This window comes from Malaya genurostris, chromosome 2 (assembly GCF_030247185.1).
Source record: "Malaya genurostris strain Urasoe2022 chromosome 2, Malgen_1.1, whole genome shotgun sequence".
Taxonomy (NCBI): domain Eukaryota; kingdom Metazoa; phylum Arthropoda; class Insecta; order Diptera; family Culicidae; genus Malaya; species Malaya genurostris.
Window position 1 is genome coordinate 241,110,432 of NC_080571.1, and position 27,877 is coordinate 241,138,308.

The 27,877-nt window shown below is 38.9% G+C and overlaps 1 protein-coding gene across 2 annotated transcripts; it reads left to right on the top strand.

The window, feature by feature from the left end:
- On the top strand, positions 1-27,877 carry LOC131428329 (CCR4-NOT transcription complex subunit 1). Of its 2 annotated transcripts, none has more exons than XM_058592221.1 (12): positions 1-577; positions 7,552-7,794; positions 8,198-8,378; positions 8,446-12,761; positions 12,823-12,975; positions 16,778-17,407; positions 17,469-17,822; positions 18,027-18,584; positions 18,643-18,884; positions 18,946-19,159; positions 26,871-27,019; positions 27,101-27,877. In XM_058592221.1, the coding sequence occupies exons 1-12, from the start codon at positions 476-478 to the stop codon at positions 27,195-27,197; spliced, it is 7,239 nt and encodes a 2,412-aa protein (XP_058448204.1). In that variant the 5' UTR covers positions 1-475; the 3' UTR covers positions 27,198-27,877. The 2 variants fall into 2 exon arrangements, with proteins under 2 accessions (XP_058448204.1, XP_058448205.1); XM_058592222.1 differs by having other exon boundaries at positions 18,949-19,159.

Sequence of the window (27,877 nt, forward strand, 5' to 3'; positions counted from 1 at the left end):
ACGTCAATGTTCACCGTGTATTACGAGGAAGTGGTTGCAAATCGGTTCGCGCGTGCACAAATTCAGAGTTTTCAGTTCAGTTTTAGCTTAGTTACTTTCCTAATAGATCGCAAAACGTTCCTGGTAGATTATTGAAGGTGGTGCATAACACTAAGTTTGCCCCAATGTGGGCCAAACACGACAAAATAACAGTCGAAACGTTTCCTCCCTCGGTCAAAATTTTCTTCCTACATCCTCATCAGTACCGTCAGACAAAAAGTAGTACCAACAAGAAGAAAAGGAAAAGTCGAAACGTCATCCGTGGAGCAAATAGCCGGTGCTGTCAGACATTGCAAAACAAAACATTCGAACTTTCAGCGAATTGGTTCCCGTTTCACGGTATTGTTGTTGATCGGGTCAAGTTGGTGGCAACAATTGAAGAGAGCTTCAACCGCGGAAGCGTTGGAAGCGCTCGTGTGCCACGTTAGATGGAATTATGAACCAAGAGCCCTGCTCAAACGCCCTCACGCAGATCACTTACCTCGTTTCGAACTTGAATAAGAAGAACTTAGCGTCGAGTAGCCGACAGTTAGCACAGGTGAGCTTCGGTGCAAAACAAAGGCTTCGGTAAACGGGTGTGTGTGTGTTTTTTACTGTTTTGTGGAAAATCATAATCATTCATAGAAGTGCAGTTTTTTTTAAATGAAAGTGTTCATAAAGTGATTTACCGAAAGAGCGAAACAAATTAATCATGTCATGACTGTTTTCCATTATTAACATCATCTGCAAGTCTTAACTCAAATGAAGAATTTTCCATGGAAGCTGCGAAAAAAGAGACGAGATGGTAAATCGGCTCTATTTATTGTCTGATGTATATGATTTGACTAATATCTATTCGTTTGAATATTGAAAAAAAGTCGCTACTTCTCTTTGTGTGGCAGATGTTCACTTGGGATAGCAATTTTTTTTAAATTCAGTTTTGCTTCACAACCGTATGAATTTCTCCCTTATTCATCTGTTTCCATATTTTTCAATGTACGCCGATTTCATGTGTTCGTAAAAATGTGTTTATCATATTTTTCGTTGCATAAAATGTGAGTCCTCTTATAGTATTACATCTATAAAATTTTCTACTTTGCGAAACTGCAAATTGTACAATTCGATAGTCCTACGACAAAAGGGCCTAACTGCAAATGAGATCCTCTCTTTGTTTACTTTCTCTTTTGATTATTAAGGAGCCATTATTGCAAATTCTCTGAAGTTTCTAATATAAATCAAAAGATTGTGGTTTTACCTGGAAAGTTTTGCGAAGAGTAAAGCGTCAAATATAAAATCAGTTCGGTGAATCGTGAAAGAAAAAGTAAAAAATGAGAAACTGTCATTTGCAGTTAGGCCCTTTTGTCGTGGGACGGTCGAATTGCTTCTGTCACAAAATATAGCAAAATAAAAACTATAAGAAACAGTCACTGGAGGTTGATTGAACTGATGTGGAACAAGGCAACCAAAATTTTAAATAGCCTATGGTCGATTTTCTCTATAAAAAAAATGTGCTAAAGTAAATGCGCAATATTTGATCAGCAATATCGTCAATAGGCCCCAATTCACAATATAATAAGCTTATAGTTATCATGTAAATATTCACATGCAAATAACATCGAAAACGTGAGTCAAAAACATTTGGCTTGCATCGGATAAATTATATCAATAGCTCATATGTATGCAATTGTGTACATCGCATTAGGTCGACACCAAACGGGTTCGAAATTTCGATATTCACCCAAATTGTATCAAAGACATCATATTAATAAGAGCTGTCACATGTCCCGAACAAATTATTGGTAACATCCTTTTTTGTAAGCATGGCGCTCTCAGACGAGTCCACATCGAATTTTGCACATACAAGTAGTTGAGAGAAATGCCAAATTCGTGCGCTCCAAAATAGCGGCTTTGTGCACCCATGCAACTGGCATGATATGTTCTAGGTGATGCCGTGCGATGGCGTTGCTGAACTGAAGATTGATTTCGCTCCAAGCTGACTGGACTAGGACTGGGTTGTAAATATAATTATTGCGCTAGGTTCTAAAATGTAACGTATTGGTTCGTATTCGCGCTCTGTTTTTACGTGTTTACGATTCAGTTTAATGCGACCAAAATACCTTTATGGCGTAACGAGTTTATCTAATATAAATTGGGGTTTTTGACGTAGGACTACGCCTTTCTTGTCTATACTCTTCTGGGTGTATATTCCAAGTTTCACAACACGAAAGTTTACCGAAATTACTCAAGATTTGATTTCCTAATAATTTTTTGCTTGTTTGAGTGTTTTCTTTATTTTTTTCACGAAACGAATAGAAGAAGGTGAAAGATTGTTGTTAATATAACGTTTATTACGCCATAAACAATATAACAAAAATCAACCGAATCTATAAATAGACAATGTTGTCTACGATAATCCATGAACGGAGACACATCGAGTGCACAGACCACCATCTTCGTCAAGACAGTGGAATTACACCCGTCGTTATTCAATTGATGCTTCAGTCAATGAGGCTCTGTGTTGTGTGAGTTTTTTGTAAGCAGGTTTTTTGTGTCTCGCTTTAAACAGGAGCGAAATCTTCATCATCCAGCTGCAACTTCGTATCAAATTAGTGCAAATTAAACAAATATTCATTCACTTGGCGCTACAGCAAAGTGCGTCGAACAGTGTTTAATATTCAATATGAAATTCCACACTTCTTCCCTTCTGAAAGCCAAAAATGAGTTTCGTATGGCAGTATGATAATTTCGTTCGTTGAAATATACAAATCCGAAATGAAATAATCGACATCAAAATTCTTGACCATTTGCCAAAAAGCTGTAAATCACGTAAATAGAAAAGCCTTCACAAAAATTGCTTCAGTATTGAGTCAATCTGCACTGTGAGCAGTTTTGTTGCAGGACGGACGGGAAAAGTGAAGCCTTCTGCGCCAAGGAAAAACTAACGAAAGCGCAATCCGCTTTTTTGGAAGGCAACTTGTTTTTACGTGTTTACGATTTAGCTTAATGCGACCAAAATACCTTTATTGTGTAACGAGTTTATCTAATATAAATTGGGGTTTTTGACGTAGGACTACCTCGTTCTTGTCTATACTCTTCTGATGTATATTCAAAATTTCACAACACGGAAGTTTAGCGAAATTACTCTAGATTTGATTTCTTAATATCTTTTTGCTGTATGTTCCTTAATATTTTCACGAAACGAATGGAAGAAGGTGAAAAATTGTTGTTAATACAACGTTTATTACGCCATAAACAATATAACATAAAAATCAACCGAATCTATAAATAGACAATGTTGTACGTTATCTAGCTTCAGTCTATGATAACCCATGAACGGAGACACATCGAGTGCACAGACCGCCATCTCCGTCAAGACAGTGGAATTACACTCGGCGTTTATTTTACCCCATATTTCCGGAACTGAATGTCGGATCCAAATAAGATTCATGAATTTAGTATGGGACAATAAGACCTTTCATTTGAATTTGAGTTTGTAAAAATCGGTTCATTCGCTTATAAGAAATTGGAGTGATTTCCGGTTTGGATTACACGATCACTTCCGAAATCTGAAACGAAGATCCGATATACCCAGAATCAATGTATTTGGTCATCAACTGTCCAATTATATACGAATTAAACGGCTATTTGAATGTATTTGATTGAAATTTCCGTGTCATGTATAAAAACACGCCCCTGAAAATGAAATTTTTATATCAGTTTGTAATTGCGGAACAGGATCCTGATGAAATTTGGTAGGATTATATGGGGTTGTAAGACCTTTCATTTGAATCTACGCTTGTGAAAATTCGATGAGCGGTCTCTAAAAAAATCGATGAAACGTTTTAATGTGGAACACATTTTTGTTTTCTATATAGGGGTGCAAACTAGAAACCCAAAAAAAAATACACGTAGAAATGTGGTCAGGTTTTGAACAATTACAGCTCAATCAATTTTATATCAATTATTAATATCATGTCACCATTTGATTGGAAATATTTCTACGTATTGATTTGAATGTTCATAGCCATGTATTTTTAATTGTATATCATTGAAATGTTGGTTAATAGCTAGCAGTGTCCTATTTTGTCTGCAAAGAATCTCCGGCCTACCGAATTTCCCTGCCATAGTCGACGGTTTTGAAGGAGTAAGCGATATATCAAAGGGAAAGCAGCGCTCTGATTGGTCAAACGATGCAAAAGCGAAGCTGTTAGAAGCACGCGAAGCTATAAATAGAAGCAAAATTATAGCTAACGTTTCAGTCCTACACGTAGCTTGCTAGAGGTAGGTTGTTGCTAGACAGCAAGACAGAAAGTGCCATAAAACGATTTGAAGCTTCAATTGCTATGCCCTGATCTTGTGTCATGAAAGATTGGATGAAATCCCATGCTATGGCGCTTCGCCTGAAAAATTGACAACTACCCCAGGGTAAATTTTGAGTGCATAAGACTAATTTCTTATTTATATAAGATGAACTCGATTGATAATGCGAAAAAGTTTATCGCTTCAACCGACATCGCAAAATGGCAGTAAAGGTAGAGAAACGGTATAAAAATAACTACTTGCGTACAAAACTTGAACACAAGCTTGGCGAAACGAAGCTTAAATATCGATATCTGTATCGCAATCATGTACAAACATATAATTGCATACATTTGGGCTATTGATGTAATTTCGTCGGCTAAAAAAAATACAAATCATGACAAATATACACCCCGATTCTGCAATCCGACGGATTTGTGATACGAACAAATCTAAACTTTCGTTCGAGTTCGAATTTTGCATTCTTTATTCCGTTCGACTTGTATGATTCGATCGACTCTCGTTCGGGAACACTTGAAATTTCGAACACTAACCATCAAAGCTGTCAAAACTACTTACACATTCTATATTATTTATATTATTAATTTCTTAGTAAACGAAACTGTCACACTTGTATAAACAAATTTTCTAAACGATTCTAAACCGAACATAAGTAATACGTAAGCAAGTCGATCGAGTAATGTTCGAAAATTTAACAACTCGAACGAATGATATTCGAGTTCATACCCAACTCGAACGGAATGCAGAACAGAAATTGCACATTCGATCGGAATATTTCGAATCGATCGACGTACAGAATAGGGGTGATAATCTATATTCTGGGTTCGCGTGTTCGGTGTTGGTTCATAATAAAGACTAAGCAGACTCCTCGTACATTTGCGGATTCAAAAGTGTGACGATTAATTGAAAATTTCGATCATTAGAAATTTTGGTTGCCTTGTTCCACATCAATGGCTCGAACAACCCTTTGGGGCTGATCCTTGTAGTTTTTAGTTCATTTTGCGCATTTTCCCCGTAACTCTCGAACCAAAAGTTGGATCCAAATGAAATTCAATAGCAACCTATGGGACTATAAGGCCTTTAATTTGTATCTTTGTTGAAGAGAGTCGGTTGAGCGGTCTTCGAGAAAATCGAGTGCGCTGAATCGAGTTCATTTTTTTTGCACATTTTACCACATTAATAATTAAACCGAAAGTCTGATCCGGGTAAAAATTAATAGCACTCTATGGGACCAAGAGACCTTTAATTTGAATCTAAGTTTGTGAAAATCGGTCCAGCCATCTTCGAGAATTGATTGCACATTTTTGTTACATACACACAGAGATACACACATACATACATTTGCTCAGTTCGTCGAGCTGAGCCGAATGGTATATAACATTCGGCCCTGCGGGCCTCGGGTAAAAAGTCGGTTTTTACAGCGATTACATAACTTTTTTATATGAGAAAGGCGAAAATGATGTCGAAGAAGTTATAGGAGAAATCATTTGAATATACTAAAAAACTACATTGAAATATACAGTCGAACACCTTTTCAAGACTTAAGTAACTAAACGAAAAAATTAAATTAGAAAAATAACGTCTCTTAATTGTTTCAATAATTTAATTTCAACCTTGAACTAAAAATCCACATTTGTTGTTAATTTGTTTAGTGTGAATTAAAAAGAAAAGTTACAGCTGAAATAATATTAATGTAATGTCCAGCATTAAATTTTCATAATTCAAACATTAGAAAAAAAACACAAAAAAGCAATAAATTTATTCAAAGCTTTTTTGTGGGGACTCGCGAAGGGTACGCAGTGTCGGTAGAGAAAATTTCGAAAATATAACCGTGACTCATTTGGGCTTTTTTAAGTTGCTCATAAATTCGTAAATGAGTTTGGTCAAGTTACCAAACCAACAAATCGGAATAATGATGATACCAATCTTGATGATATCGTCTCTGGTTTTGCGTCATCTCCCATATAACTCATTCTACAACTTACGAAACCAGATTTTCGAAAGACACTTATTTGACTGTTTAAAACTTTTTCAACACTCATCACTTTGTGATTCAGGAACCGGAAGTCGAAACCGAATGAAATTCAGGAATTCCGTATGGGACCATAAGAGCTTTCACTCGAATTAAATTCTTCTCATAAATACTGATCATACCATAGCAGTTACAACGATAGAATGTGAAAAGATTTACGCAGATGAACTTAATAATAACTTCTAGTAGAAAAGTTTCATCGCTATTTGATTTCAAGATCGATGAGCTACTACTTAACATCTTTCACCCAATGAAGTATGTGAACTTATGTACAATAAAGTTCAAAATTGCGAAAAGAATTAAAAATTGATTACAATTTGGAAGTATATTGTAAACAAAATTTATTACTAAAACCTAAATAAAAGTTCAGTTACTTTTTTTTGGACTGGAATATTATGTTTTTAAGCAATGAGAAAAAAATGACTTCAATATTTTCTCCTTAAAACATAGTGGAGATGGTATACAAAATTGTCACACTGAAGATGTGTTCATTAAACAAAATTAAAGGGCAAATTATTTAAACGTTGAATAATGGAATTGTTTTCATATTTCAAATTATATCCGACAGAAAATACAAATGCATGAAAAAAAAATTAAACAATTTCAACAATCGTCGAATGTAGTGCGGAACATTACATCCGTCCATACTTGATGATCACATTTCAAATTTTGGTCAAATAACTATTAACGTGCGCTCACGATTCACGAAAATGCAGTGGGGAGATCTATTAAAACAACAACAAACCACTGTAAGCACTCAGCTGCCTGTTGGTGGTGTGCATTTGTTAGTATTGAAATTTGCCGCTGCTGGATAAAATAGCTGATGCTAGCGGTCCCTGTCCGTCATCCATCGTTTCTTTTGTCTCTTCTATTCATTCGGCCATGTTTAATCGGAAGTGAAGGAGTGCAGCAAACGAACTTTCTGCAAAGACGATTGCGGTATTCTATCGTGTTTGCCGACAAAAAACTGCCCTAATTCCGTCCCCGTCGAAGCATCATGGAAAATTCTTCGACAGAGTGCATTTGTGTCGTTGGAAATAGTGATATTAGTGGTGTTCTAGTGCGCGAAACCATCCATTAAAATTTCTCATTTCGTTTTTCTTTTCGCCCATTTTTTCCGGTCGAACGCGACGGGATCTTTGGTGTTCCCAATACCCTGATCGGTGTACTATTGGGTACAGCTTGTGAAAGACTTTGGATTGGAAGCAGATCGTCATCTGCTGCGTTGTTTGTTTTCTGCCATAGACTTCTCCAGTACCAGCACTGGAGACGCCTCAGTCGGACACTCCCGGAACAGCAACAATAACAACAGTTCGCCACTGCAGGCCCGTCTCTTGTCGAAGGAACTCATTGGATTGCTGGATAAATCGCAGCTGGTCGGAAACATTTGCCAAGCGGTAGACGATCCGCTACCGCATCAAAGGGTAAGAACCTGTGTGTGTGTGGGTTCATGTTTTCTTTTTGTTTTTTTTTTCATTTCTACATAACCTCAACATGTTGTGCAAGTGATCTAGATATTCCCTAGTTGCCAAAATTACGCGCTTGATAAACCCTTGCATGCCCATAGAGATAATATTAAATTTAATTTTTTCTCATCTTTTCCAATTGTTTAGTTTTTACCCCTTATTCCTAATATATTGCTATCAGTATCAGTTGATTGAAAAATATAGTCGGATAGTCTTCTATACTTTTTCCACCTTGATGTTAATTTGTATACTTTTTTCAACTGTATGCCCTATCTGGTTGAGCATGTTCGGATGTTTTACTATTATGTCTCAAACTACAATCTAAAAGATGTTCTCTAATTTGTAATTTTACTCATCAAAGACTCTGGTACCATCAGTCAACTTAGCGACGCAAATAGCGAGAACACTCAACTGTTCGCCAATTCAGGAAACTGCCCTTTCGTTAGCTCTACTTCACTCGTCGCACCCGGAAACGGTACTCAGTGCGGAAGCTCTCGGACGTAGTTGTTTGGGTGAGCTGATTCAGTCCTACATCGATTTAGGTAAGTAAAAAGTTTCCTGTAAGTGTCATAATTGGATTGCTTATAATTGTATATTTGTTTTCGGTAGAACCCAGCCAGCCGAATCAGGAAGGAAGTCTAAACGACTTGTCACCTGAGGTCCTGCAGCACATTCTGTCGCTTATCTCTCACGAAAAGCATCGGGAGCTTGGCTTGTCGGATACTACTTACGGCAAGTTTGTGCAGCAGCTGTGCCGCGATTTTCCGCGAGATCGAGTTCCATTGATACTAGCACCGTTGCTTTACCAGGAGGATTCGGAAATCTCTGCCGAATCAGTCAAACTGAACTCGCAGGCCCTGCTGCGTTCGTCTGTGATGGACACGGCTTGGGGCAGTTTGGTGATGGAAATTGGTTACACTTTTACGGCCTCATTGGAGGACTGTAAAAATCATCTACTCAAAGTAGGTGGAAGAGAAATTTCGGCCCAGGATGTAGCCAAAATAATCTCGTCGATGTGTTTGACGCATGCGTCTCTTTCGGAGAGTAGCATCAACCTTCCGACTCCCAGCAGTTTTTGGCCTCAGGGAAACGATCCGGGAGGAAAAGGGAAAGATGGTCAAGGTGGAGGCACCGGAACGGAGAACAGCACCTGGAAACCGGAGATTTTTGTACAGGCTCTTAAGGAAGTTGTTCCCGGATTAAATTGGAAAGATGTTTGCCTGGCTCTAGATCATCCCGAGTTTCTTATCAAGGATCGAGCCGGACTTTCGTTGCTGCTGTCGATTGTGAAAATGGGAATCCAAACAAGCGGTTTGGGACAACATTTTCCCGTAGAATGTATCTATCAGCGGTGGACAAACGTGGAGGGCCAGCTGTCGTTGATCACCATGATTTTAAAGTGTCCTGATTTGTACTCGTTCGCAGACCACATTTACACGAGTGTTTCGGTAGATTTACTCAAAACACCACCAGAAACGGATAATAAAGAGGTTGCTTCGTGGATGTCCCTCCATCTGGTCGATGTTCTGTTGTACATAGCCGACAACGGGTTCCATAACCCGGTTGTAGACATATTCAAAATACCGATCCAACTGTGCCCGGATATAATATTTATGGCGCTTTTACAGATAAACCCACCTGTCACTGTTACGCGCCAGGAATTGTTCACGACATTGATTCCGATTTTCCTGGGAAATCACCCGAATTCCGGAACCATTCTTCACCACGCTTGGAACAACACCAACTTCAATCCCTCGTTGAGACACATCATTCTACACTCAATGAGTGAGTGGTATCTACGTGGGGAAAATGACCAATCGCGTCTGTCTCGCATTCTGGATGTAGCCCAAGATTTGAAAGCCTTGTCCAATTTATTGAACGTTAGACAGTTTATTTTCATTATTGATTTGGCATGCTTGGCCTCCCGTCGAGAATATCTAAAATTGGAGAAATGGCTTGCCGATAAAATCCGTGAACACGGGGAACCTTTCGTGAAAACCATCATCAAATTTCTACAGCGACGTTGCCCTCAGATTATGGTTGGAAAATTTGCCGATGAACAAATCCCGAAATCAGCTCAGCTTCCACCGGAGACATTAAGCACGATTTTGACTTGCTTGCAGGCATGTGTTGCCAATGTTAGCCCAGATGTGGCGGAGATTATTATGGGAATGGCTCAGTATAATCTGCTGTTGACCAGCAAGACACGCGCACAACAAGCACCCCAACAACAGCAACCGCCTCCACCGGGTGTTTTGAGACCGCATCGTGGGTTAGAGGCCCCGTTCAATGCATCGGCTTTGGGAGGACAGATTTTTCCAGGCCCTTCGGTAGAATCGCTTTCGGGACTAGCGGGCAATATGGCGGGTTTGAATTTGGGTGCCCCCGGAAATAGTGCTTTCAGTTTCGGAAGTGCTCTTGGAAATCTCGTGTCAACTCCGGCATCTCCTTCTAGACTTCTGGCTGGTCCATCGAACAGTCCGTTTCCGCTTATGTCAATGCCCCCGGCGGCACCCGTGGGAAACATTGGTCGTCTACCGCAAACTCCCACCGGAGACAAGCTGACTTTGCCGAATGCAGGACAAACATCCTTTCCGGAGATTGGTTGCCAGCAGGTTTCCAAAGAGGTGGAAGATGAGGCAAACAGCTACTTCCAGCGGATATACAATCACCCACCGCACAATAATTTGTCCATCGATGAAGTGCTAGATATGTTACAGCGATTTAAGGATTCACCAATCCGTCGCGAATGCGATGTCTATCAGTGCATGCTACGCAACCTGTTCGAAGAGTACAAGTTTTTCCCTCAGTACCCGGATAAGGAGCTGCAGATTACTGCCCAGCTGTTCGGAGGAATGGTCGAAAGAAACCTGGTCACCACGTATGTTGCTCTAGGTCTGGCACTTCGCTGTGTGCTTGATGCTCTCAAGAAACAGGAAGGATCCAAAATGTACTATTTTGGCATTACCGCATTGGATCGTTTCAAGAACAAACTTCATCTGTATCCAAAATACTGCGAATACGTTCATTCAATTCCACACTTCGATCAGTTTCCACCACATTTGATCGAGTACATCGAATATGGAGCCCAAGGGCAGGAACCACCGAACAAAACTCTTGGACCAGGACCACTACCGGCATCTATCACACAGCTTTTGCCCGGTCCATCTGTCATACCCGGCGGAAACCCGCTCTATCGCAGTAATTCCGTAACGGGAACTAGCAATCTGACGGCAGCTGCCCCTCCGGCACCGGCTAAAGTTAATCTAGGGGCACCGCTGACGAACTCTTCACAACCACCGCGTGTCAAATCCATTGCCAATGCCACCAACATCGATACGCTGCTGGTAGCCACTCAGGATGGCGAAGAAAAGATCATCACCCCACCGGACACGATGCAGGATAAAACTGCCTTCATCTTCAATAATCTCAGTCAGATTAACCTTCAGCAAAAGTGCGAAGAAATTAAGGATATCATTCAAAAAGATTACCACGCTTGGTTGGCGCAGTACTTGGTGCTGAAGAGAGCTTCCATCGAAGTCAATTTTCATGTATTGTATTCGAACTTCCTGGATGCTCTTAAAATATCCGATATTAACAAGCTAGTGACGAAAGAAACGTTCCGTAACATTAAAGTACTGCTACGATCCGATAAGGGAATTGCTAACTTTTCCGACCGGAGCTTGCTGAAGAACCTGGGTCACTGGCTTGGAATGATGACTCTGGGTAGGAACAAACCGATTCTGCAATTGGACATCGATATGAAATCGCTACTGGTGGAAGCCTACAACAAAGGACAACAGGAGTTACTGTATGTGGTACCATTCGTGGCAAAGGTGCTTGAATCGTGCGCTAAAAGTAAGGTTTTCAAACCACCAAACCCATGGACGATGGCCATTATGAATGTGCTGGCCGAGTTACACCAAGAGCCGGACCTTAAGCTGAATCTCAAATTTGAGATAGAAGTTCTGTGCAAGAATCTAAACATTGATGTTTCCGATTTGAAACCGGCGGTGTATTTGAAAGATCCTGAACGCGCTCAAAACATAGAATATCAACTCTCCCAGCCGAAATTAGCTAAGGAAATGCAACCGATGGCTGTGATGCAGCAGGTTACAGAGGAAATGGTTTCCGCCGGACCATCGGGATCACCGGCCATTCCTGCTATGGATCCATCGCTGGCCGTCACTGGTCCCCCGGAGCCACGCTTCCATTACTCAGATATCAACATTGCCAGTTTCGCCTGTATCAACCAACACGTCACCTACTCACCAAACATCGCCCTTCTGCACACTCACCCTCATCTGAAACAAATTGTGAAAACTGCCTTGGAACGAACCATCACTGATTGGATCACTCCGGTTGTGGAGCGAAGTGTCAAAATCGCTTCCAAAACATGCGAGCAGATCATCAAAAAAGATTTTGCTCTCGATTCCGATGAGCAGCGGATGCGTACGGCATCCCACAATTTGGCCCGCAACCTGGCAGCCGGTATGGCTATGATCACCTGCCGCGATCAGTTGATGCAAAACATTCAGACCAATATTAAAACTGCCTTCATGACAACGCTCAGTCCGGCACAGAAGGATGTGGCGGAAATTGCGGCCAATCAGTTAGCCGCCGACAATATGGAGCTGGTATCGGCATTTATACAGAAAACAGCCATCGAAAAAGTGGTTCCGGAAATGGATAAACTGCTGGCGACGGAATATGATATGCGCAAAATCGCTCGCCAGGAAGGTCGCCGCTACTGTGATGCCAGTGTGCTGACATATCAGGCTGAGCGGATGCCGGAACGGATTCGGTTGAGCGTGGGAGGAGTTTCGCTGAGTCAGTTGGCGGTGTATGAAGAGTTCGCTAGAAATATTCCCGGTTTCCAACCGATTACCGATCGCGATAATGCGTTGTTTGCACCGAAATTAGTGGTGAGTGATCGATTTATTGTTTTTGATAAGGCTTGCTTCTTAAATATGTCTATTTTATCAGGACCCGATACCACAACAACAGGTGCCACAATTTGCAATTTCTGCAGCCGCTCTGGCAGCTGTCACACCAGATGAGATTGGAGCGCTGTATGATGAATTGGGTAGCAAAATGGATGCGTTCATCAACAGTGCAGTGAATGTACCACAGTTACAGGTGAGTCTCGGTAAATATAGCCATCAAATTATAATGGAAAACTATAAACACCAGCCCTATGGGGTTGTTCGAGCTATTGATGTGGAACAAGACAACCGAAATTTTAATTGATAGTTTCTATTAAACAGTCATCGTAATACTTAATTTTGAATGTGCGCTTGATTTGCTCGAATATTGTGCGTGACACAAAGCTGCTAGTTTTCGTGCGAAAATTAAAACATCGAACGCGCGAACCAAGAACAAACACTTTGTTCACCTTGCTTTGTACAGGTCTTTTTTACACGATTTTTTCACGTCGATTTCCGAAGTTACGTTGACTTATTTTTGTGTGTTTGCTTGAACCCCTGTTGCTAAGTGCGAACCAGTTTCGTGAAAAATGTTTGTTTGATGAAAAAAAAAATTATACCGGCTCCACGTTGTTTTTTGTGTTTAGCTCCGAATTAGTGCGTTTTTTCACGTGGATTTCTGAAACTACGCGTTTTTTCTCAAATTCCCGAAGGTACACGAAGGAGACACGGATTTCCGAAGTGATGTAGTTTTTACGTGGATTTCCGAATTTACGCGGTCTTTTATGCGGTTTGGTTTTTGTTCTGTTTCCGCTGATTTCCAAAATTACGCGGTTTCTTTGACACAGATTTCCGAAGCTTTCCATTTTTTACACGGATTTCCGAATTTACACGGTTTTGTTTTTGCGTTGTTTCTCTTTACGCAATTTTTCTAACGCAGATTTCCGATTTTTTTTACGAGGATTTAATTTTATGCGGCCTTTTTGTACACTTTTTCACGCGGAATTCTGAAGTCACGCGGTTTTTTCATGCGGATTTTTGAACTTGCGTGGATTTTCGAAGTTGCGCGGTTTTCCGATGTTGCGCGTCTGTTTTCTCACGCGGATTTTTTTTAAATTATTTATTTTCTCAAAATTATGAGGTTTGTTTCACGGACTTTCAAAGTGACGTTTTTTTTAACGGATTTCTGAAGTTACACGGTTTTATGTTTGTGCTGTTTTTTCTTATTTCCAAAACTACGCGGTTTCTTTTACACAATTTTAGGAAGCTTTGCATATACGCGGATTTCCGAAGCAACACGGTTAGGTTTTGTGTTGTTTCTTTTACGTAATTTTTTTTACGAAGATTTCCGAAGTTGCGCTGTTTTTACGCGAATTTTTAGAGTTTTGTGGATTTATTTTTGCGCGGGAAACATACGATTTTTTATGGAGATTGCTGAAGTCAAGTGATTTTTTAGACAAATTTCTGATATTGCGCGGATTTTCGAAGTTACGCAGATTTCCAATATTATGCGTCTTTTATCGTTTCGAATTCCTGAAGTTACGCGTCTTTTACGCGGATTGCGGAAGTCACACGGTTTCTTTTACACGGATATCCGAAGTAACGCTGTTTTTCACACAGATTTCCAGAAAATTACGTGGTTTTATATTTGTGCTAATTTATTTTATGCGTTTTCCAAAATTACGCGGTTCCTTTAATACGAATTCCCGAAGCTGCGCGGGTTTCCGAAGTTACGCTGTTTTATGTTCATGCTTTTCATTTTTGTTAATTTCACGTGGATTTACGAAGTTATGCGGCTTTTTCTACACGAATTCCCGTAACTTCGTGTCGTATCGCGTTTTGTCTTTCTCATATAGAAAGGTTATGCAATAACTGTGACAACTGACTTTCGAACCAGGCCCGTATGGGCGAGTGTCACTTACCATTCGACTCAGTTCGTCGAGTACAAAAAAAAAATGAAAAGTGCACTCGATTTTCTCAAAGACCGCTCTACAAATTTTCTCAAACTTAGGTTCAAATGAATGGTCTCACGATCTCATACAACCTTATCAAATTTAATTCGGATACGACTTCCGGTTCAGGAATTACAGGCTGAAAAATATAAAATTTTTATTTTCAAATACGTGTTTTTATACACAACATTGAAAAATCGAGCAAAATATTTTTAACTAGCCGTAGAATTCTTCAATTGAACAGGTTTGGTTAGTTGATGAAATACATTGATTTTGGTATACCGGATTTTCGTTCGATCGTATACTCCAAACCGCAAAACACTCCAATTTTTCAGAGACGGCTCACCCGATTTTTTTACAAACTTATATTCAAATCAAAGGTATTATGTTTTTATAAGTAAGTGCAGCATTTTGTTCGGATCCGACTTTTGGTTCCGGAAATACAGGCTTACAGTGGGTATGAATTTGCAACCGGATTTATTTTTATGTGTGCATTTTTTTGGTACGCGTTTTTTACGCGGTTTTTCATGAGAATTTTCGAAGCAGCGCGTTTTTTTTTCGCGTGGATTTCAACACGGTTTTTTATTACGCGGATTTCCGAAGTTACGCGGTTCCCGAGGTTACGCATTTTTTATGCGGGTTTATTTATGTGAGTTTCTGTTAACGAGATTTCTTACTCGGATTTCAGAAGCTTCGCGTTCTTTTAGGCGGATTCCCGAAGTTACACGTTTTTTTTTGTATTGGTTTTTTTACGCAGTTGCTCTAACGCAGATTTCCGAAGTTACGCCTCTTTTTCGCGGATTTAATTTTGTGCGACCTTTTTACGCAGATTTCTAAAGTCACTCGGTTTTATTTTTGTGCTGTTTCTTTTTACGTGGATTTCCAAAATACCACGTTTATACGAATTTCCGAAGCTTCGTGTTTTTTACGCGGATTTCACACGGTTTGGAATTTTCGAAGTTACGCGGATTTTCGAAATTACACGATTTTCCGATATTGCGCGTCTTTTTTCTCACGCAAATTCTCGAATTTACGCGATTTGTTACGACGATTTCCAAAGCGACGCGGTTTCTTTCACACGGATTTCTGAAGTTACGCGGTTTTGTTTTCGTGTTGTTTCAAATTTCCGAAATTGCGTGTTTGTTTATACGAATTTCCAAAGCTTTGGGGGGGCGAATTTTTGAAGTCACGCGATTTTTTGTGAAATTGTTTTGTATGAAATTGCAACCAAAAAACTGAAAAATGTAACTCTCTTCATTTTGTTAGAGACGGCGGAGTAGATTTTTACAAATTTAGACTTAAATGAAAGCTTTTATGGTCTCATAGACTGCTATTGAGTTTTGTTCGAATACGACTTCCGGTTCCGGAACAACCGGTATGTCGTTTTCGCTTGATGCCAAACCTAACACAGTTTCTTGTCAAACCGTTTTTTGAAGCTAGTTTCGAACCTATTTTCAACGTTGTTGAACTGAAAATCGAGTCAGGTTCGATCCTGGTTTTTATATCAGGTTTGCTCAAACCCCTGTTGCTAAGTGCGAACCAGTTTCGTGAAAAATGATTGTTTGATGAAAAAAAAAAATTATAGCGTCATGTAGAGCGAAAACGCAAACGAAGTATTCCTATAATCTTGGCTCAAAACTTTTTATAAATGGGAAAGGTTATGCAAGTGTAGGCCCAAAAAAACTTTGTTCTTTTTCTTATTTTAAAACGATTCACCCTGGGTAAATTCAGGTTCCAGGTTTTTCGAATATTTGTATTTCATTTAAACTCGCATGCCCCGCACTAATTTCGCTATAATCTTCATTTATGAAAGTCAGTTAGCCAACAGACAGTCTTAGCTTTGTCCGCTCAAATCGATGCGTAGAAATCATTCCAATCAGTAGGTGATATTAGTGATTGGAACAAAATTGACTGAGTTGTAAGTGTTAAAAACCTGATCACATTTCTACATGTATTTTTCGTTGCGTTTCTTGTTTGTACTCCTATATAGAAAACAAAGATGTGTTCCACATAAAAAAACGTAAATGCATTTGCTTCACTCACTACATTTCACATGTTCCATAGGTTCACGTCAACAATATGCACTCGCTGCTGGAGTGCCTGATGCATGCTCGTCGTTCCCGGGAAAATCTAACCGCTTGCAATCTGTTGAACAAAGCCGTTGAAGGTATAATGGAAGGTTTGATGAACATCCCCGATCACATCGAACAGATCAAGTTGTACAGAGACATCCATCTGCGGGTCATGCGTCTACTGCAAGATCCCCGGGCCTTCGGACCAGTTTGGACCAATAAGGCTATAACACGGTATATGCTGGATTGTCGCGAGGAGATTCGTTACAATGTGGAAGCTGTTGATCTGTTGATTTCATCAAACTTTGTCAACATGCCCCAGTACGACATGACACTGATGCAGCTGATGGACAACGGAAGCAACTACGTAGCCGTTGTGTTTGCAATGCAACTGGTTCAAACATACTTCATCGATGAACGTCCGAATTCGGTAATCACGGAGAACGATCTTTTGAACACCATTGATTTGCTGGCTCGGCTGGCTGTGCATTCAAGAGCTCCCGAAGGTTTGGCTCATCTTATTGAAATGTTACGTTCGAATCATGATCCCAATACGTTACTGGTGGATCGTACACTCGCTGGACCGACGTCGTACATCCACTCGGGCATTATTCAGGCCAGGGTTGGTATTGTTAAATTAATTGTTGGTTTGTTGGAAATAATCACTTTGAAACTGTTTCTAGGCTACCGATATCGAAGATCCTCCGGGCTTTGCTGAACGAGCTGAGTATTTGCTGAAAGATTGGATTACAATCTATCACACCCAGGCGGCCGGACGAGATCCAATCAAAGCTTTCAGTATATTCGTGAACAAAATGAACGTGTACGGAATATTGAAGGGAGACGAACCGCTGACCAGATTTTTCCGTCATGCTACACAATGTTGTATAGATTTGACCTACCGGAACATGAATGATCCCAGCTCGAAAACCAAAATTTTCCAATGGATTGACGCCTATGTGCGCTTGATTGCACTGTTGGTGAAACACTCCGGTGAAAGTGGCAACTCAAGCACAAAGCTCAATCTGCTGAACAAGGTAATTTTTTTCTCGTTTTAATAAGCACACTTCCGAATCATATAAAAATCATTACTTAAATTGTCAATACAAGTACGGGGTTTTAAATGACTTGAAAAAATGTTACAGTTACATTCTAATAATTTGACAATTTTTCGGAAGATCTGATTTTGTTTAAGATGTATTAAGCGGAGAGAATAAATAGATGTTTCGTTCTGTTTCTAGGTGCTGGGAATTGTCGTTGGAATCCTGCTGCAAGATCAGGAAGTGCACGGCACCGCCTTCCAGCAATTGGGCTACCATCGGATTTTCATAATGCTGTTCCTCGAACTGAGTGCGCATGATCCGGTACTGGAAAACATCAGTCTCAGCGTGATTACAGCATTCTGCCACACGTTCCACATTCTGAGACCATCGCTAGCTCCAGGATTCTGCTATTCCTGGTTGGAACTGATTTCGCATCGTGTCTTCATTGGGCGCATTCTGGCTTCGATTCCACAGCAGAAGGGATGGTCCATGTATTCGCAGTTGCTAATCGATCTGTTCAAGTATCTTGCTCCGTTCCTTCGCAATGCGGAACTCGCCAAACCCGTTCAACATCTCTACAAAGGAACACTGAGAGTGCTGCTGGTGCTTTTGCATGATTTCCCAGAATTTCTGTGTGATTATCATTTCGGTTTTTGCGATGTGATTCCTCCGAACTGCATCCAAATGAGAAACCTGATTCTATCTGCATATCCTAGGAACATGCGGCTACCGGATCCGTTTACGCCAAATCTGAAGGTATGATGTATTTGATTTAGGTGCGGATTACTTAGTATAAAATTGCTTCTGATTTTAGGTTGACATGTTGACCGATATCGGTGGTGCTCCACGGATTTTCACGAATTATGCCGCTGCAATCACTCCGAACAGTTTCAAAAAAGATCTGGACTCGTATTTGAAAGCCCGTTCGCCGGTGACATTCCTCTCAGAGCTGCGTAGTAATTTACAAATTTCCAACGAACCCGGATCCAGGTACAACATCCCTCTCATGAATGCCCTTGTTCTGTACGTAGGAACACAAGCAATCGCTCACATTCGGTAAGTCCATTAGGTCGCTTCGCTTCGATGAGCTTTAATTTAAAATTTGATCAATTCTAAGCAGTTCGAAGAACCTAGGCCCAACGATGGCGACTATCGTGCATAGTGCTCATATGGATATCTTCCAGAATCTTGCCGTGGACCTAGACAACGAAGGTCGTTATCTGTTTTTGAATGCCATTGCTAACCAATTGCGATATCCAAACAGTCATACGCACTACTTCAGCTGTGCGATTTTATACCTTTTCGTTGAAGCCAACTCCGAGGCAATTCAGGTAAGTGAAATTAGCAGGAATAGACAGTTAAGATTCTTTGGTCAAATTTTGAAACTGGATCGATGGCACTGAATTGTATTTACTCTTTTCAAGCCAAGATAACGGGTGCTTTTAGGTTTGTTTTTTTTTCAATATTATCTGAAAGTTGTTTTGACAGTGTTAAGTGACGTCTCCACTCAGTATTGTTTGCAAATCATCATGAATAGGTAAACTTCAGCATAACGCTTCCAAATCGTAAAAAATTATTTTTAAAATCAGTGTTCAATTCAAACTGTTTAAAGCATTTCGTGAATTTTATGGTGCACATACATAATCTTCCGTCTGAGAGCACCATAAAGAACCTTAATTGCCGAATTTGGATGCCAAACCATCAACAAGAATGAGAACAGTGCGTACAGAAGAAAATATTGCTGTCGTTCAGGCCAGTGTCGAAGGAAATAGCAATTCATCGATCCGTCGTCGTGCGCAAGAAGTTGAACTTTGTCCATCGAATTTATGGAAAATTTTGCCTAGAGAATTGGGTGTACAAAATTCAATTGGTGCAATAATTGAAGCCACACGATCATCGTTTGCGCTTCAAATTCAGTAATTGGTCGGTTAATCAATTGGACTAAGATCCGCCTTTTTATCGCGTTTACCGCTACAGTGATGAGGCACATTTTCGGTTGAATGGATACGCAAAACTGCGATGCGTTACCGTGAATGGAAATCGATATAGAACCATATTCAATGAATCTTCCATGAACCATGATGCTAAATCTTCAAGATATGGATGTGGACGAAATGTGGTTTCAACAGGATTCCCACGGAAACATTATTTAAAGAAATGGACCGGTTCGTGTGATTTGACTCCACTCCGTTTTCACATAGGGGCAGTGGTCTTAGGGGGCCCCGGACAGGACCAACTAAACAAAAAAAAACAGACATTTAGTTAGATAGGAGCACGAACACCCATAAATACGTAAAAGCGGCGCTGCTCCACTCGATTATTTTTGTGGGGATACGTCAAGTCTTTGGTTTATGTCGATAAACCAGTAACGATTGATGCTTTGTAAACAAATATTCAACGTGTCATTGCTGAAATACACCATCAAATGCTTGAAAAAGTGGTCGACAATTGGACCTTCAGAACAACGTTTGTTAAAAAAGTCGTTACGATCATTTGCTCGAAATCATATTCAAATGTTAAATGCCAAGAAATTATATACTAAATAGAAAAAAAATCGGCCATTTAATAATTTGGTTTGTTTTATTTAAATTTCAAAACAGCAAGCTCTAATCGAATCGCCCTGTTTATTTTGTTTCTATTGAACATATTGTTGTCCTAACGATTATTTTGATACGCTGAGAAAAGCGGCTTTGTATTATGCAACGCGATAGATCAATGGCGAAATCAGATGCAACTTGATTAATCATATTTATATGCAGAAAATACAGTTTAGTTTAGTGATACCGCTTAACTACGAGCTTGCTGCATCTTAAGTAGGTGTAATTTACGAAAACTTATTTCAACGCTTACGTCGCTTATCCTGTAAGATTCGTGAATCTGAAATTATCATTAATAATACATTTGAATTTGATCATTGAACCCCTCCTGAGAAACTTCACTTCTACGATTATATCTTCAAAACAAAAATTTACACCATGAGTATCGTGAACATATCAAATAACTTAATAGAAGTTTCCAAACTCGTCTGAGTTTCTCTAAATTGGTTCAGACATCTCGATCAGCGAACAAATCGCTATAAGATTACATTTCCTTACCCGGGAATGTTCGTAATAACTATTCCGAACTTCAACTTTATCGGAATTTGTTTAACCAACTCCGAGAAAATTGTACCGAAAGAAGAAAAAACACGGTTTGTCGATTACGTCATTTATACCATTATATCTTCGCGAAAGAAAGTATATTTTACTTGATGATCCGCGTTTAATCATTGATCTTATAGTAGCTTTCAAACGAGTCTAGTCTTGTTGAAATCAGCTCTGCCATCTTGATAAAATTGACCGGAGTAGGCTCTGTCGGTTACGCCACTTCTACCATTGTATCCTGGGAACTGGAAATGAGTCATTTGATCTTTGAACTTGATGAATAAATCAACAGAAGTTTTCAAACGAGCCAACTCCATGTAAATCTCCAACGATTTCCAATGTTGATGTAAACCACTTTACCACCACGGGAAATTAGCGACTTCACTGCAGAGCTATAGGAAATTTTATGCTGAGAATCCTTACCGAAAGAGACATTTTTCTAACACTTGATTGGATCGAGTTACATTTGGGGCTTTTTTTACCAAGAGTAAATCCATTGGTTTCCTGTTTCCAAGTCGTAAAAGACGACAATTGCAGGTGTTTCTTTTTGCCTTTCTCTGTAGATAGGTATTAGAATTGCTGGAAATCCCGACTTTCGAACGGAGCCTCGGAGACCCAAAGTGTTAAATACCATTAAACTCAGTTCGACGAGATCGGAAAATGTGTGTATGTGTGTGCACTTTTCGAAGATATTTGAACGCGCACAGTTTGCTCAGAACTTGCTGAACCTATTTTAACAAACTTGCGCTCGTTTGAAAGCTACTGTCGGGCTATTGATCAAACTCAAAGATAAAATGTTTGTGACTTTTGATTCCAGAGATATGATGGTATAAGTGACGTAACCGACAAAACACGTTGATTTTTACCGCTCTTATATATAAGGGTGCCAATATTTTGGGATCACCTCTAATTTCGTCCCGGGTTGGCAGTTCAATGCATAGGACGCTGTTCTTACAAGCCAGCTGTCGTATGTTCGAGCCCCGATCTGGAAGGATTCTTAGTGTCAGTAGGATCCATAGTTACTAGCCATGCAATGATTCTGTACGCTAATAATCGGCTGCGAAGTCTGTTGAAACAGAAAGGCCAAATTCCACGAAAGGAATGTAATGCCAAGACTTTGCTTTTTTTCTAATTTCGTAAAGCGCTAGTGCTCAAAAGCTTGAGCACCTCGATAATGTCCTCAAGGAAAATTTAAGCTAAATCGGACATGCGTAAGGGGTGCTGCCCGGCGATTAAAGTTTGAAAATTTTCGATCTTGAAAAAGCACCATAGGGGGGAGTGAAATTTCCAAAATCGAAAATTGTTGTTGATGCCGAAACTCTTAAAACTGCATGAAACGTCGAGATTAAGTGTCATCCCAAAAAAAATTTTTTTGGAAAAATCAACTTTCTGGGACTTTTGATATTTTCTCCAAGTCCCAAAAAGTCGATTTTTTCAAAAAAAATTTTTTTCGAGATGACAATAAAACTCGACGTTTTATGCAATTCTAAGCTTTTTGGCATTAAATTTTTTCGATTTCGATTTCGGAAATTTCATGTTTCATGTCCCTGTAGTGATTATTCAAGGTCTATGAAAATTCCACTAAGTGGACTAAGAAGGGTTTTTTTTAGATTAGCATCACTCTTCTCATATAAATAGACAACGTAGATGCCAAGCGCTTGATTGGAAAAACGATACCGAGTATGTGACATCAACACTGAAGCATGCTTTAGTGAACAACTCGAATCAATCTGAATTAATTGGTGTCAAGAATGAGTCAAAATTAGTGTCAGAAATTTTTTCATAAAATGATAAAAAATTCATGAGACTGCTACGAAGAAAGAGAAGGGTTGTTCCACAATCTAACCACATTTTTTCAACGTTTTACTTCTAGCTGCTCTATCTCACTTGATTATCTCTTCATTCAGCCAACAGGTTTTTTTTTTCAAAAATATTTTCTCTTAATTTGAAGACAAAGTGAGTTTTTATCTATTTCCACATAGCTTTAGAGAAAAGTTTAATTAGGTATATTTTGCATTTCTGTTCCTCTTCCATGTTACTGCTTGTCTTCCAAGATTATAAATTGAATGATAAAAATCAGTTATCGCGAGAATCCGTTAATATTGCAATGTTAATAACAGATTAATAATAAAAAATAGTAGGAACATATTTGTTTGTTTGATCACCTAACTCCTGATAACCGATCAACCAATATAACCTATTAATAATTTTTCATGATAAACAGTAATAATATAGTAGATATAATAATACATTAAAACGCGCGGGAATTCTTTTGGTCTTTGTTTGGTTATTTAAAATAATTTGATTTAATCTTCAGAATTCTTAATAAGCAAAGCCTTGGCATTACATTGCTTTCGTGGTATTTGGCCTTTCTGTTTCAACAGACTTCGCAGCCGATTTTTAGCGTACCGAATCATTGCATGGCTAGTACTATGGATCCTACTGACACTAAGAATCCTTCCAGGTTCCTAATAAACGTACTTTATATTTTAATAAGAGCTTTCGTATGATTTCAATATGTCACTATAAGAAATCTATTTTGTCTAAATCCTATTAACTAATTTGGGGGTTTGGTACCTCGTGGGTAAACAGTTTGTTTAAAGTGCACATGATTCGTTTCTTTTTTTTTACGTTTCGTCTTCGACTTATCAGTGCATCAGCAGATTATGTTGAACTGCTGATGCAAACCCTCTATTCACTCGTTTGTACTGTAGCGGTAAAGTTTTCATTCGTTTCGTGACAGCGTTTAAAAGTTTCTCAGTTTCTACGAACAAGTATTGTAAAACAACACATTCCGGGACTTCAGTATCGGATGTTGTTGAAACGTTCATTCGGGAAGAGTTTTGTGGTGCATCTGAGCATCTTGAAACCAGAACATACTAAGTTGCGCACGAATATTACCATTGCTGAAATTTATACCAACAAATATCCTTCTCCCGTGACACTTGTGTAGTGCGCAGTAGTAAATACGTCCTCTAGTAGCAATACGTGTTATTTTTGTAACTCAATTAAATTATTATTAAAAATTATGATCTAAGGCTTTGTTTTGCGAAAAAAATCTTGACACGCTTAAATACATGTATCTCCGGAAATACTTCATCAACGCGAGAAATGTTTCGAAGATTGATGAACTTATATCTGTTCATTTTGTAAAATCCAGTTATGGTGATACCACAAGCTTTTAGATCGAAGATAGTGTCAAAAGAAGAGCAAGTGCGAAAAGCAATTGTTTGCAGTCGCAATGAAAATCTGGATCTGTCAGTAACAAAACTTGCAAAAAACTTGGTTTTTCTGCAGGCACTGTCCATAAGGAATACTGCCAGAAAGGCTAGAAGTGGAATGTAAACGGATATCAGAAAACACCAGAAGGACACGAAGGTAAAGCAAATATTGCAGGAGAGACCAGATCTTTCGGTACATACTGTGTCTAGAAAAATAAAAATTTCTTCAACTTCCGTGCACCGACAAGCTATGAAGCCGTTTGAAGTGAAAACTGGTTCTGTACAGCAATGGTAAACAGAATGTGACGGTAAAAACTCGGACCCGCAAGTTGTATGGACGACGATACTCATGTGCTGGAATACTTTAAGCAGCTTTCCGGAGTGTCTTTTTATACTGTCATGCAAAGGAACAGCGGAGAGGAGCATTCGAGGACGAAGAAAAATGCCAAATTTTCCAAAAAATGTTAGTTTGGCTGGCAATATGCAGCTGTAGTCGAGCAAGCCAAAGCTCCATCACTACCGGAGCGGTAAATAAGGGAATATACCGTGAATAATGCATGAAGAAGCAGTTGTCACCATTCCTACGTAGCCACGATGGTTCCTCGTAAACCAAGTTAACTTGTGTTGGTAATTTGTGTATTACGTACATTTTATTTGGTACGTATGTCATAGATCTATGTATTCATATATGCAGTGCAACCAGCTTATCAAAGTGACTTGCACGATTAAGTTTCAAACAATCTTTAACAATAATTTATTCTCAAATGAATGTTAAGCCTGACTTTTTGGATGAAATATCAGTTTCGATCAATTATTCATCAACGTTTGATGGAAAATTGCTTACATTTTATGAATGTAGATTTTTATTCCCTAATGAAAATGCAACACTGCATTTGCATTTGTATTTGATTGCGCTACACAAAATAAACAAAACTAAATATTTTCTGTTACAAAAGCAGTTTTCCGGAAAAATGAATAGTTTTACGACAACATTCCATATCCATTGCCTTTTGCGTGTTTAATTAAAGGTTCCTATTTTGCGGGTTTGCCTATAGAAGGTACGTAAATCTTCATATAATAATGTGTTTGTTGCTAATCAAATGTGTTAGTGGAAGTAAGCTGAAACTGAAATATTTCTTCTCGAACAGTTTTAAGGAAAACGGAAGAGTTTTAGACTAAGATTTTCGCTTTTCTTGAATTGCAATTTTAAGCAGAATGAACTGATTGGTTTATTTTACAACCATATGGAAGATTTATTGATTAAAATCTGGAAAAGAAGTGCCTGTTGTTACGCACACATTGTTGACATGACTTATACGTTTGCAAAGAGTCTTGCTCTTTAAGTATCTGGTCACTACACCAAAAATGTTTGTAAATGGTATAAAGCTCAATATAAATAACAAGTAACAACTATAGAAAAATTTCAAAAATCTTGGACAAAAGCAGCTAAGTCTCAAATCCTGCGAGAAAATTGGGAGGTTCTACTAATCCAGACAGGTTTTGGATAGAAGTTCGTGTTTCAGCAGGACATCGATTCAACGCATACAGACCAGAAGATCTCTTCCGATTTTGTTGGATCAACCCTCAACCCAGATCAAGTCTTTCTTTCGATTTTGTTGTATCAACCCCATCGAGAATTTGTGGGTGATTTTTGACACCAGCGTTGACAAAACTGCTATTACCAATGTAATAATCATTGTAGGGTTCTGCATCACACTTATTAGAAGCAAGATTCACATCACCTAGAGTCTGGAGCATGCAGGGTATTTTAGACTTAAGCACCTCATTTCGTTCGGTACTCCCTCCATCCCTCGTCCCCAGAATCCAGGAATGCGCATTCGCGAAGAATTCCGTTTACATTGTGAATTTTAGAAGTGATTTCAATTATCCTTTCTTATGGCTTGAACGAAAACTAGTGACGACTGACTTGTCGTTGCAGAATGTCAATATTTAGTGGTTTTTGGTTACAAAGTTTTTCGCACAAACCGGTTACTTTGTAACCAAAAATCCCTTAATGATGATTAGTTAATCGGTTTTTTAAGTACTAGTGAATTAGTGATTAAAGAACTATTTATTATTTTGTGTCAGTATTATGGCAACTCGCACCGTGTGCAATTTTGTGATTGACATTTTTTTGATTGCGTTTGTTCCGCCTCATTGTCTGCAAACGTGTTATGACGCAGTATTTAAAGATAGCGTTTTTATTCAGTTAGCCTTAGTGCAAGTGAATCATTACAATGCTGGATACGAAGAAGTGAAAGCTTACACAGTTCGCACAATCAATCGACTGATAAGAACGATTATAGAACTTTCTTCATAATTCTTATTATGTTCTATTTACTATGTGACTTGAAATCGGTAGAACAATTTAAAACTATACACATTCTGCGCCCTTTTTCGAATGAGACACTCGCGGCGCAGAGTTATTCGAAAACAATTTTAAAATAACTCCAGATTGATTTTTTTCTGTTGCCGTGGGCCACTTCAGATTTTATAATTATTTAAAAACCTTCATGCTGATGTACTGCAGGGACATTGGATGCATGCAATCTCAATGCAGCACATATGGCATATCATCTCGTTTACCAATCAAAATGCGTATGGAATGCCGCGCAATTCTATTATGTGAATTATACCTTACTGTATTATTATGTATTTATTCTCATTTATCATTGCAGGAACAAATCACTCGAGTTCTTCTGGAACGACTGATTGTGAATCGTCCGCATCCATGGGGTCTTCTCATTACGTTTATCGAACTGATCAAAAATCCAGCGTACAAGTTCTGGGACCACGATTTCGTCCATTGTGCACCGGAAATTGAAAAGTATGTTCTATCGTCTATTTCAATTCTAGATTTTTTTTGGTGTTGATTTTGTAAATTCTATTTTTTGTTATCTTCCTTCAGATTGTTCGAATCAGTGGCCAATTCGTGTATGGTTGTCAAATCTAAGAGCCAACAGCAAATGCCGAATGTCGAGTCGGAGATAGCGGAATGCAATTAGGATCCTTCGAGCAGGATAGGGTTTTCAATTCTTACGAATCAGTAGCACTATTGTTAAGGATAAGTGAAAAGGGCTAAACTTGCTTTTGAATACAGTTCATTAAAAAAAACATTGCTGTCGCGCTTAAAGACTTGTGTTGCAACATATCAGCAAGATTTATTAATGTTTTGATAACGACAGAAAACAGCGAAAACTTTTTTTTATTGATTAAAGAATGTTTCCGTTCAAATAACTTTTCAGTCTTTGAAACATCATTGTCCTGTAAATAGGATTAGTCGCTTTGTAGTGGTGTTTATTTTTTTTGAAGCGTATTGAGTCAATCTTTGTATTATATTGAACACAATGTCATCAATGCCCTCAACTATTTTACATCGTAAGTACATACCAAGTGGTCCAACTCAAGAAGCAACTTGTAACAGTATATTAATGAAACAAAGCACGTTTTTTTATATATCGGTTGGTAGTGTGATACAATCGTATAAGAGTTAAAAACTCCGAAATAAATGTCACAAATCAATGTGCTTTATTCAAATAGTGAATATGTTTGGAAAATCCAACGCGATAGGAATGAATTTAGTTGTGACTTAGAACTTAGATGTCAGTAGATGTCCGTTATTGCTAATTCGTACTGTAATTATAGTAATGTAATCAATTATTCGTCAATAAACAAAAGAAAATTA